Genomic DNA, 13,498 nt, shown 5'->3' on the forward strand with positions numbered 1-13,498 from the left:
GCTACTTGAAAGCAAATAAAATGAGTACTATTATTACTAAACTAAATTTCAATTAATATTATGGTACTTATAGGTTAATGTTCTTATAAAATGTGTTCTTATAAAAATTTAAAAAAAGTGTACATAACAAATACAGTAAAAAAATGAATACTAAAAATTTGGTATTTCTCGTACTACGGTACAGTATTGTTTTTTGATATATTATTTATAAAAAATAAAACTTTTTATCAAGAAAAACCAGCCAACTCGTTATTTATCTTACTGTAACATTAGTTTATTAACAATTATTTTTATTAGTATTAGTTTATTATTGTTACTATATTACTGTATCACTTGGTGCTATTTTTATTTTTTTTACAGAAACAAGGCGAAGTTGACAAAGTTTGAGATATGTTTTTTTTTATTGTTTGTTGCAATATATATATATTGATATAATTTTTATTATGCTTGAATGAAATGAAACCAGTAACTTCGAATCGTCTGCGCTGGCTGCTGATCATGTTTATAAAATACAAAAGTAAATGGATAGTAAAATATATATTTGTTATATGATTCCATTTGTAATGTAAATAAATATGTATAAATTATATATAATATTATATGTATAAATATATATATGTATGTGTATATAGAGGTCTATATATATATATATATATATATATTAATATAGGCCTATATAGTTGCTAGGTATATCCTATATGCTTATATAAAGTCATATATATATATATATATATATATATATATATATTCATATTTATGAAGTGCGCAGGGGCATCAAAGAAAATTTAAGATTTGAAGTGAAGAATGATAATGTGTGTATTATTCGTTTATTTTTTTAATTGTGTTTCCCTCAATTCTCTTGGTATGGTATGTTTTATCCAAACTCTGGAAGCTGCAAGAAAAATAAATAAATTTATTGTATAAAAAGATGGGATTAAATATTTTAATGATTATTGTTTCAACTAAATTATGAAATAGATTTCAGATGGTAAACAACATTCAATTCAATTAAAATAAAAGATAAATTTTATTGACCATAATTATTAGAGTACAGTATATGAAAACGCAACAAAATGAATAGCATGAAGCACATACAAATTCCATTGTGAATATGTCACCGTAAATGGAAGAAAGAGAATATGAAAGAAAGATAAAATGTTGTTAGTAGAAAGATAGCAAAACGGAAATAAAAAAATACTTAGGCCTATGTTAAACCGATTGACGAACTAATTATAATAATATATAGGGCCTAGGCATATTAAATTTTGCATTTTCGCAACTCCTTCGGCGCTCCATATATTTGGTCGAAATAAACCGAGACCGAAATGAGCGTGACCGAAATGAAGCACGACCGAAATGATCGGCTACCGTCTGCTCGCCTAATCAAACATTTTAAATACTTTTTTTTTATAGTATTTGTATTCTTTCTTTCATTATACAAACATTCATGTATTTTGAATTTGCACATTAATTATTTGTATGAAAATTAAATGAACTTGGTGCACAAAAGTTGGTTTGCTGGTGGAATGCGGTAGAATATGTTTAATATTAATATATTACTATCTACTAGAGTGTATACTTATTAAATAAATAGATAGGCCTAGGCATTTGATAAATGTATGTCTAGATATGGACATAGGGAGATGTTGATGGTACCCGGTTGTTTTAAAAATGCTTCATGGCGGTCCTACTAAATACCACACGGAACACAAGGGACCACTCGCGACCACTCGGGACAACACGGGTGCAAAAATGATAAAAATATTACCGCACAAGAGTAGAAAACTACTTAATAGACAATAGGAACCAACTTTTAGAATGGTAATTATCCAAATTTCCGTTAAAAATCGATGTATCTTGATTTTGTTTTTGTTTTGTTGGTTTTCCCGTCGTGTGTTGATATGTAATGCATTGACATTGTGGATCTGTAACGCATTGACGTGTCAGCAGAAACGCATTCAACCATGACCTTCATGTCTGTGTTTCATAGCATCAATCAGGATAGAATATAGAATATGTTTAATATTAATATATTACTATCTACTAGAGTGTATACTTATTAAATAAATAGATAGGCCTAGGCATTTGATAAATGTATGTCTAGATATGGACATATAGGGAGATGTTGATGGTACCCGGTTGTTTTAAAAATGCTTCATGGCGGTCCTACTAAATACCACACGGAACACAAGGGACCACTCGGGACAACACGGGTGCAAAAATGATAAAAATATTACCACACGAGAGTAGAAAACTACTTAATAGACAATAGGAACCAACTTTTAGAATGGTAATTATCCAAATTTCCGTTAAAAATCGATGTATCTTGATTTTGTTTTTGTTTTGTTGGTTTTCCCGTCGTGTGTTGATATGTAATGCATTGACATTGTGGATCTGTAACGCATTGACGTGTCAGCAGAAACGCATTCAACCATGACCTTCATGTCTGTGTTTATAGCATCAATCAGGATAGACCGTTATATACTGCCATGTGAACGGTAATAAACCTATTCTACATACTGTAAAATGAGAATTTGAATTGTTATGTATTGTTTTTTCTGTCAAGCTCGTATATGTTTTTTTTTTCTTTTTCAGTGTAGGGCCTACGTATGTTACCATTAAAGAAGCCTTGAGTGGCCATTAAAAAATAGAGTATATGATTATAAACATATTAATAATTTGATAGAGGAAATAAATATGAAAATATATATTTCCTCTGTTTTCATTTATCATTATACTATTCAGTCTATTTTAATTTATATGTACAGGGGCAGATCCAGATATGTCCAAAAGGGGGGGGGCCAAAAGTTGGGCCGAGCGAGACAACACTGCCCTAGGGGGTCCGGGGGCACGCCCCCTCGAAATATTTGTGTTCTGACACCCGAAAATATCAGTTGAGGCGTTCTGGGCTATCATTTTTTTTCTTTTTCTGACAAGAGTTTAAACATAGCTGTTTAACGAACAATATTTGAGATATCAGTCTCTAAAGTTTATGATTTTGGTTATTTCTCTAGCAAAAACCATCAGTAAGTTGTTAAAAATTTTAGCTTTAATGTTGAAAATGAAGAAAATAACATCATATCATGTTATATAAATATATAAAATTTAGTTTAGTGTAATAAAATATATTTCAAAGATTTAACTTGCCATTATTTTATTATCATATTTAAAATGTTGTTTATTATCTAAAAACAACAAATTCTACATATTGTAGGCCTAATCCTACCGCCCGTTTAAATGCAATCATGATCGCATCGTGACTTCACTACTGACAAGTACACTGTACATGTGTGGAAATCCCTGATAGATCATTCTGGGCATGTGCATGGACATGGACATGCATGGCAGTTTTGAAGCAGCCTGTGATGATACGATCGTAGCTTTTACGAAAGTGATATTTCACATGCCAAAGATAACGATAAAACGAACGCTAAAATGAAATTTATTTGGCAATTTTCTTATCTAAAACATATGTATTATACTACGCTATTAAATTAATACAAGTACAGTACGACCATTCTTTCACCAGCAATATATTGATTTAATAGAGAAATTAACAAAATCACAATCTGTAGATGACGATGTAAGTAAGGTCGAGCGTTCGGAAAAATCATAGTTTATAATATAGGCCTAGGTAGTAAAAATTGCCGAGGCTGCCGACCTCGGAGAATTTAAGGTTGGCAAATTTTTGCCGACCTAATTTTTTCCTAATTTCATGGGCTGAATAAATTATTCAAAATTGTCAATGTATTGAAATTTTAAGCAGTTTAATAGCTGTCATGATACCCAAGAACTTTAACAAATCAGGTTCCTTATTTATAATTGATGCATATATTTATGAATTAATTATTCAAAATAGTCAATGTAATATTATGTAGGGTATGTTCATTTGATGTTTGATTTATTTCCATTTTGTCATTGGCATTTCTTGCCCTGATATGCGGTCATTGCATTTCTTTACTTTTTTCTTTTCCAGTCTTTCATTTTTCAATGATTATTAAGATATAGATATTTGAATATAACATTTTCTGAATCATATCAAAGTAACAACAAAGGAAGTTATTCTTCTCTAATTATAAAAATGATAATGAGAAAAATGAGAAAAATAATAATTAAAATCTTATAGTAATGATTAATTGATTGATTGACTAATAATTGATGATTTCTTCATTTTTAGGTGTCACATTTTAACTGAAATTATGCAAGCAACCAACATTCAAAATATGAAGAAGGCAAAGGGATTAGAAGTAGGAACAAAGACATCAAAGGGAGCTAGTAAAGGAGAGCTGTTGAAGGCACGTAATCTGAAAAGATACCTAAACCAGGTAAGTTTTAGATGGGCTCAAGAGGAGGAGAGACAAAGCCCTGGGTCCCTAGTAATTATTATAATACACAATATCCTTCTAAAAGAAGACACCAAAAAACTAGCAAAAAATATATAATTTCTGGTTTTTAACTCATGAATGTAATGTGCTACTAAAATTCACAGAGAATTTGAGTAATATAACAGCTATGACATTTTGTGACTACTTTCTTCTTTTTTTTTTTAGGCACACAATACATGTGCCAAGGATTGCCAATAGCGAATATATCACTGTCCTACTTGTAGGTGACAATCCCTTACACAAGACAGACATACACACACGATGCTTTTACACAAACTAAATCTCAATATGAGATTTAGCGAGTGCAGTTGTTTTGGTCGTGGGAAAAATTCCTGCAACACTGACAGGAATTGAAGCTATTCAACTCAACTACATCCAACCACCAAGCTATTCAACTACACATTCAACCACACTCTTAATCAATTGCTAATACACATTGCCACAACATTTTGATATGTTGTTACGCCACTATAATAAATATAAAAATATGATAAACATAATATAAACAAGTATATAATATAGATATAATAAATACTCTGTGAATTATTAATTGTTTTCCTTCTAGGAAAGTGTCACTTTGCAAAAGCTCACTGTGAACGGCATATCAGGCAAGATGGGGGCCCCAAGTATCAGAGGTATTTCCGCAACTGGGACGAGGAAGATGGCGTGGGACCAATGATGGTCATTTTACTGGAGGAGATATTCCAGGACAAACAGCGTTGGAATAATTCAACAAGTTTCTTCAGAAAGAAGGAAAGGATGACCTGTTGAAGTAGGTTTTTGGAACACATTTCATTCTATATTTATGTGAACACATTATCACAGGTGTCCCAAGTTTCCTGCGTATCATGAGAAGCTCCTGGAAGCACTTCTTCAAACATGCAATTATGAAACATGTAGACTTGACAACTTGACCTTTGATGATTAGTGTCCAAAATTTACTACAAACACGTAAAATATAGTTACGAGCCATTATTGTTATTGTATAAATTTGGTACAAATGTAAGCCGCTCCGGACCTCTTTGTTTTTCTTCCTTCCTATCTTTTTTTGTAGACTTCAATAAACAATAACATAATTGTAACATTAGTTACTACTTGCTATATTTAAATATTATTAAATATTATTATAAACTTAGAGGATTATTCCCATAATATTTGTAATTTTAAATTTATACTTAAACAATTATAATTATTAACTCTAAATGTTAATTTACGTAGATTAGATCAATAAAAAATAAATGTAGTAGTCCATATCTATTCTTTAATAAGAATAACATTTTTCAAACTTCTAATCAATTTTATATAGCCGGAGTTAGTTTCGACCTAGGCAAACCTTGCTAAAAAGGTTCTCCATCAAAATGCTTCTTCTAAGAATGGAATGACCTGTTTGAAGCACGAACTCCTGTAGACCAAGCCTAGTACCATTACGATTTTTATCGTGCGAGAAATCCACTCATGATGCATTATTACGAAACGTAGGAGAGTAACCCATAACTCATGGCTGAATTGTACATGGTCATGATTCATGACTAACTAGCAGCCGTAAAGAGTAGCTTATCGTAACATCACATCATTCCACGACAGGTGCTCAAATGAACCATAAAATCTGGTAACTCCATACTCTTCTGAAAGATTCAATGGGTTATTTAAAGTGCACACGAGTCAGATGTGTACACTGGACCTCCATTTCCAAGTCCTTTTCCGAGAAGACTTGGTTTAAAGAACCGAACTATTGGCGAGGAGCGGCTGGAACCACCGCTGATATTAGGGCTGTAGTTAGCGGCGCCCCTGCCTTGATACTCGACTCATCTATAGGGGTCTGAAGTGTCCCGCAACCTGTGAAATTTAGACAGCCTCCTGCAATTCCTCAACCAAGCAAACTTTTTTTTAACCTAACTCAGCTCCCAAAAACTAATGATATTTGCATGTTTTTACTGCTGTATTATTCTGAATACAGCTTGCGATAGGTATCACAAAGTGCAGTGAAGTATAATTGGATGTGTTTCGTAAGCTCATTTAACCAATCTTTCGGAAATGCCCTCTTTCAGTTTGTGTCCCTGTTATCATGGTGGTGGTGGTGGCAGGTGCTGATTGCGGTGGTGGTGGTGTTTGTGGTCATCAGTGGTGTCAGTCATTTGTGATGGTTGAGGTGGTGGTGAAGTAGAAGTCATTCAATTAAATCAGATTATGAAAATTATTACTTCGATTACATTAATGTGAATTAAAGTTGCACATGGAACTATACTAGTTGAAGTTATAGCTCGCACTACATTAGGGTCAGGATGCACAAATGGTCACCTTTGCTCAAATACTATTAAGGTGATAGAGATAGGACGATTGTCGCTTATAACAAATGGATAATAAATGGTATAAAGTCAACTTTCAATTATTGTACACCATTTTTTCATATATATACATATATATATACATATATATAATATATATATATATGCCTATATTTACTGTTTTGATGTTATTTTTTTGTTGATGTGTAAGTTTTAATTGGAAGGGTAAGAAGTGTACATGCGGAGAGAAGAGGAGTACTTTGAATGTTGTTTCTGAAAATAAGGGAAGATAATATGTTTCATGGAATAACATTTAAATTTCCATGAAAGGAGGGAATGGAGGAAGGGAGTAATTTATATAAATATAGTATAGGTAAATATTACTAAGAAAGATTATTGTATTATATTTTAGAAAATCTTTGGCAGTATATGTCAAGTTTTGACACGGTCGAGAAGTACTCAGCATTCAAAAAACAGAAAGCCCAAGTTGCTAAAAGCCCAGTTTGCTCCTTTAATGAATGGGATCCTTTAGAAGAAGTGATCGTCAGACGAGTTAAGAACGCCACTGTTCCAGAATTAATGCCAGAAATCCAGGTAGGCCGTTCATGAATTCTAAATCTGTTCATGGACTCTATGACTGATAATCGGAAAACTTCAAACTTCATTTCCGCCTGTACTTTGCTTGACGATGCATGCGCTGGCGTATGCGGAATGTTCGGCTGCATTTTTTTAACAGATCTTCAATTCCCGATAGTTTTCGGTAACAGCCACGCTGTAGAGAAAATGCAGCGGTTTTTTTTTTTTGGAGCAAGGCTTAACTGGCATCAGACGCAACCACAGCCGCAAGCTGGTGTTGATGCAAATAAAGAAAACGAAAGACGTCCATTCCATTTAGTTTAACTGTAATTTCTTTCTATTGTGAGCAAGATGAGCTGCGTTAGGCATGTGAGCTGCTAATTCATGGCTTAACCTTTTAGGCAGTGGTAACTTCTTGAGTTGAAAGGCTATGTTTTCACTCCCACACACTCAAAAGGGGACCTAATCTATCGACAAATACGATGGCCCTACTGACTATGGGAACCAATGACGCAAGGGTGGTTATGGTTTTGATTGTGTTGGTCTGTAAAACGTCATAATATAGTAACTCTGTTTCTTTCTAATTTTTTACTTGAGGCTGTCGTCTCCGAAAAAAGTTGGAATTTTTTTAAAGAGAACACATGAGGAAGACTTCGTTAGAGATTGCGGAGTTTTGCCGAATTTTTGAACATGAAAGAGTGAAGGTTCGACGACCCTATGTACTTGATCATTTGAAATCGTATTCCTCGCCTGATTTCAGCTCGACAGGTAAGTAAACTGACGGTCAATAGGACAATAGTATATTAGTAGTGTTGGGTCTGAGATATATCTGGCCTTAAAAACAAGGGGTTTTGTATCCAGAGCACACAGGGTTATCGTGAGCAGCAACAAAATGTGGCTCGCAGGTTACACTTTGCCCATGTGGGAGTCAATGAATTAACATCCTACCTTGCCTTATAAGGTATCGTCATGACACATTCGACGCTGTCAATTACCAATTCAATGGTTGTCAAATGTTAATGTGTGTTGGTGTATTCACATGACAAGTTGTAGATTGTATTCGTAATCTCTGTTCAATTATGATTATAATATTTCTGTTTTACATGTATTTTTTTACTGTACTTAATAAAGAGTGGTACATAAATACAGCCATTCCCAAACCAATAAGATCGTTAAAAAAAAATATGTTGGTATGTAGGATTGTATTCAGCGATGCCAAGATGTGTATAAGAGACAGGTGTACACTGGACCTACGGTTGAGAGTCCTTATCCAAGAATACTCGTTCCACCAGGTGTCGTTTCTTTGAGTATCGTGCATACCGCCGTTTGATGAAAGAATATTTCAGAGAGGGCGCTAAGTGGACAACAGCCCCTAAACCACAAATGAGCGATGAGCTTTATGACATGGTAGGTACTATAATATGATATTTTGCATTAGGTTTTACAGTAGATGTTTCTATATAGAGCCTTTCAATTAAACATTTTCTTCTAATAAAAATTGTTAAATGTGGCGTGGTGTTGCAGTTTCACTGTTACCAATGCGCCATCATGTACTTACACTGCACATGTTACCAGCGGTGGCGCCAGAAATTGGCCGACAATGGATCTGACATGTTCAACTGAGGGGTCCAAGCAGGAGCGACAAAACCTCAGTCGACGGTCGGAATAGAAACTCTCTTGTAGGGTTCATGGTGAGAGTTTTTATGGCTTAGAATGGTACAAAATGTGCTTTTAGACCACAATTAGGGATTGGCAGTCAAAATATCGTCATTTTTATAGGCAAATAATTTTTTATATTTTTGATCCGACGACCTAGTCGCGTGCGTCGGACAATTGGTGATTTGGCCTGTCCGACTGGGGAAAATTCCCCCTGCCCCCGCTCACTCCACCACTGCTTGGGACAAGGATGTCAAATGACAAGTGACAGAAACAAAGTTTGTTTATAGAATCAGTACCACCAACAATTGAAAAAAAATTCATAGGGATGATATGGAAAAAGCACAAGTTCTATCAGTAATGCAGTATTGTTAGGAAAGGTTCTCGAAGAACGGTTTGATCACCGAAAGTGAAACTGCCCAAAGAAGCAGACTTCTGGGGTATAGAATGATGATGATGATTATAATCTGTATACTGAGGAATGTCTTCAAAGTCTTTCCAACTTTATACGGTTAATTTTATTTCTTTCGGTGCAAAGATTTCTTGGTACTTGTCTAAATGTCTCACTTTCCCTGGAAATATGCTTTGCTGGAGTTTTCACCCAGCTCCCTTTTCTTTAGTTCTTTTGAATGACAATTTTTTACAAAATGTAGGCCTACATTCTGATCACCAAAATGGTGTTTACACACATATACGAAGACAAACTTCACACACTGAAAATAAAAGTGGACTGTGTTATTTTTTAATGTTCCTTTTGCAAATGTATTGATGCAAGGCCAACACAACAACTAACAAGCGTAAATCAATGGTAATCTTGATCAGAGTTTGAACTCGATTATGAATTGTAATATTTAATTATTGAACATTTTATAGGGTTATATTGAATCCCATGAGAGACTAGAATTGCCAGCTAGAGGTCAATTTGTGACGACAGAATTTGAACCTTGCTTCGACGCTGCTGATTTTCAACGTGCTGGAAAGGACATTTTTTGCCAGTTAAGTCACGTGAGTACTATATTGTTTTACTGTTATAGGTCTATAATAAATCACTTTTCAATAAAACGGTTTAATGAGGATACCAATCTTGTTATTTACAATCTCAGACGACAAACCGAATGGGTGTTGAGTGGCTTCGACGTCAAATTGGTGATGACTATACAATCAACATTGTACAATGTGTGGACGATGCTCCGATGCATATAGATGCGTCCCTGTGCTTATTGAGACCTGGTCTGGTTTTAGTCAACCCAGAAAGACCTTGCTATCAGATAGAGCTGTTCTCAAAAGCTGGGTGGGATGTCGTTGAGGCACCTCGTCCAATAACACCAAGCGGTAAGTCGAACTAAAATATTAAAAGATATATCAAATGAATATAATGAGATGAATTATATCAGAATATGCCTTGGAAAGACTTTCAGAAGCCAGTCATATTGTTATTAGTTTTTACATTTTGAAATTGTTGATCTTTTTATCTTGTCTTACTTTCAAATTGTAAATAATCCTTTTTCAATTTTAACAAAGTGTCCTTTTTTTTAATTGTAGATACCCTTGATGTTGTTCTTTCTTTTAGCAATTGAATGTTTCGTTTGCAGGAGATCCAATGGAAATACGTTTCTTTGAAACCTTTATGGGCTATTCATTGCTTTCAGAATTTTCAATTGTATTTGTTTTTCCTTGTCTTGTCTTCATTGTTTTTGTATTTTACTCTGATTGCTGAATAAATTCAATTCAAATCAAACCAAATTGCTTTTGAAACTTTCATAATGATTTTGAGAATTTGAAATAAACTCGAGAAAAAAATGATATTATGATTGTATTATGATTGTCATCGTGGTTATGACAATGGTTGTGATTGTCCCTGTGATTTTGATTTGACTCTGCTGTGTCTTTTGCTGTTGCTGTCTTTTTTTCGTTGCCATCCTTGTTGCAGTGAACGCCATTGCTACATTATCGTTATATTTTCTAGAATCAGTACAGTGTCAGCGCCATCATTATCTGTTTCAGTCAACAAAACGAACACAATTTTCAGTGTAATTTATACAATTATATTTCTATAAGACTTTCTTCTGTGCACCTTTTACAGATCACCCGATGTGGTTTTCTTCAACATGGCTGTCAATGAATGTTCTGATGTTGGACCATAACCGGGTGGTTGTAGATGCAAACGAGATTCCTACTCAAAGACTTTTCGAGAAACTTGGTATGGAATGCATCAAGGTTGATTTGCGTTTCGCTGGTTCTCTAGGAAGTGGCAGTCATTGCTGGACTTGTGACGTCAGACGAAACGGTTCTTCATAATCATATTTCTAAAATCTTCACTATATTTATACTGTTGGATATAATTAATTGTATTTTATTTAATACTTTGAGAATATAATAGGAAATAAATAATATATAGAATTTTTGACCTGGTAATTTGTACTTAACATTTGTTCATATTTGTGTAGCTTAATTACATTACACACACTTTATCACAAATAATAAACAGGACTACATATTTTGTTTTAACTATTAAAAATATTTGCACACACAAAAGTAAACAAATAAATATTACAAACTAGTTACTTGTTCTACTTCTATTTGTTTATTACATATTATTGTGTATTACTTACGTGTTTGCTTATTAATTATTATTGTTACTTAATTTCATATATATTTTATTCGGATAAATATTATACCAAAAAAAGCAAGCAATTTGCCATCAAAAATTGTGTTAAATGAAAGCCTAAAAAAATAATAATGAATTTAATCATTTTCTAAAGAGTTTCCGGCTATGTTTGACCAAAAGCAAAAGATACAGGAAACAAGAACATTTCATTCATCAATTTAAACATACAAAGTTCAGTTAGTAGACCAGTGGGACAGGGGCACCGAGATGCGGGAGAGGGCAGGTCTTTCCCTTTGGGTAGAACTGGGCCACGAGGTTCTAAACACAATTTGTCGAGAAGTAAAAGAAATGAAATTAAATGTTTACAGAATATGGGACAACACAAATCCGCTTTTCTGTATTTATTAGAACTGTAGCAATAATAGTAATCATAATAATATAGATACTATATTTTTGTATATGTCGTTACTTTTATATATCTTTATACCTGAATAAATATCAAACTGTATGATTTCCTCAGGGCTGATGGTTTTCACAATTTATTTGGCTATTTTGAATATTTGTAGCTTTAGATCCATTGTTTGGTATTTGTTTGCCTTTTTAAAACAGTTATAAATCTTTTAGTAGTAATGTTCAAGTATATCATTCCAACTTTCAATTTACTGCCGATAGACGATTAGAAGCATTAGAGTAAGAGCTGTTGTTAGCATGTGTTCTCTTTTCCCCGGTTGAATTTCTACGATGGCTCATAAGGGACACACTGCAAACAAAAAGAAATGCTGCAAACAAAAAAAGAAATGCTGCAAACAAAAAAACAAAAATGCAAAAAAAAAAAAAAAAATAAGAAAAAAGAAACACTGCAAACAAAAACAAAAATCACCAGCAAACCAAAAATAAAGCGCTGCAAACAAAAATTAAAAGGAAACGCGCATTTCATACTCATGACGACAAACAAGAGTCAGATGACATCAGTGGACGGAATAAAAGCCATGTAGTCTGATGTACATTTTTTTAAGCTTTGTGATGGTGTGCTGAGAAGTGTCAGGCATTAATCCTGGTTCAGCCCATGTATAAATTTAAATTATTTAATTTTTACAAATAAGTACTGTACTTTAAATGGAATATATAATTGAAAGTATCTATCTTCGAATTCCCACGCTAGCACGTCTCACTTTGTACTGGTGCTCCAAGTTTACACATTCCTGGTTCCGCTCCTCTATGAATTAATCAGATACGTTACACATTTTGAAATGTTCCTAGAATTACATTTATAAAATTATGAATTTGTCATCTTTCGATAAATTACAGATATTTAACGGTTTGTAGAAATTTTATTACTAAAGACTTTAAATTTGCTTTCAGAAATTGTAGGGTATAAATAATATCCAAAGACTATAGAATAGTATAGAATAGTATTATTTAAACGCCAATTAATTAGCGATAAATATGTTTTATAGATGACAAAGTCTCTTTTATAACTGCCTGTATGATAGGGGATTCCCCACATTACCGACACTACGTGTATTATAGAGGGCGTTCTTTCTACTTGGTAAAATATTTTTGTGAATGTGGTATGTGGAGGCATCCTGATGAGTTTGAATGTGGAACGAATTATATTGGCGCAAAACAACAGAAAGTACTATTGATCGCATCGCATAATCAGTACCGTAAAACAGGAAATAGAAACTAAAAGCCAAGTCTTTTCAAGTTTAAGTTCAAAGTAATCTTTATTACAATTTGTAAACAAATTGAAACCTAACAATTAAAATCGAAAGAAAAACAGGAAAAAATAAACCGCATAAAATATAGAAAATTCAAAAACCATCTCACTTCTATAGATATAAAAAAATATTACATACTCCAAGAAATGAAATGTACATTGTCGTGATTGTTTTCAATATTTCGACTGTTTATTGGGTGATTATCTGAAATAAGAATTTATCCATATTTTGCAGGCTCATATGCAGTAATTACCAAACGTATTAACC

At 33.3% G+C, this 13,498-nt stretch overlaps 1 protein-coding gene and 1 long non-coding RNA gene across 2 annotated transcripts; both read left to right on the forward strand.

Annotated features, from left to right (window-relative positions):
* Window positions 1–5,104: 5,104 nt before the first annotated feature.
* On the forward strand, window positions 5,105–8,002 carry LOC117121872. The gene is made up of 3 exons (XR_004447640.1): window positions 5,105–5,157; window positions 7,083–7,264; window positions 7,844–8,002. It is a non-coding gene; the product is annotated as an uncharacterized LOC117121872 (long non-coding RNA).
* Window positions 8,003–8,542: 540 nt separating this feature from the next.
* On the forward strand, window positions 8,543–11,215 carry LOC117121871 (glycine amidinotransferase, mitochondrial-like). Its single transcript, XM_033267257.1, has 4 exons — window positions 8,543–8,653; window positions 9,776–9,907; window positions 10,006–10,234; window positions 10,986–11,215. The coding sequence occupies exons 1-4, from the start codon at window positions 8,576–8,578 to the stop codon at window positions 11,198–11,200; spliced, it is 654 nt and encodes a 217-aa protein (XP_033123148.1). The 5' UTR covers window positions 8,543–8,575; the 3' UTR covers window positions 11,201–11,215.
* The last annotated feature ends 2,283 nt before the right edge of the window (window positions 11,216–13,498 follow it).

Source organism: Anneissia japonica, unplaced genomic scaffold (genome assembly GCF_011630105.1).
Source record: "Anneissia japonica isolate Jap-2015-1 unplaced genomic scaffold, ASM1163010v1 scaffold287658_len57006_cov115, whole genome shotgun sequence".
Classification (NCBI taxonomy): domain Eukaryota; kingdom Metazoa; phylum Echinodermata; class Crinoidea; order Comatulida; family Comatulidae; genus Anneissia; species Anneissia japonica.

What these genes read in the sequence shown, in the direction of transcription:
- LOC117121871 (XM_033267257.1), top strand. Translation starts at nt 8,576, where the DNA reads ATGAAAGAATATTTCAGAGAGGGCGCTAAGTGGACAACAGCCCCTAAA. An exon ending in GCGATGAGCTTTATGACATG is followed by an intron (nt 8,654 to 9,775) that starts GTAGGTACTATA and finishes AACATTTTATAG; the next exon opens with GGTTATATTGAATCCCATGA. An exon ending in TTTTTTGCCAGTTAAGTCAC is followed by an intron (nt 9,908 to 10,005) that starts GTGAGTACTATA and finishes TTACAATCTCAG; the next exon opens with ACGACAAACCGAATGGGTGT.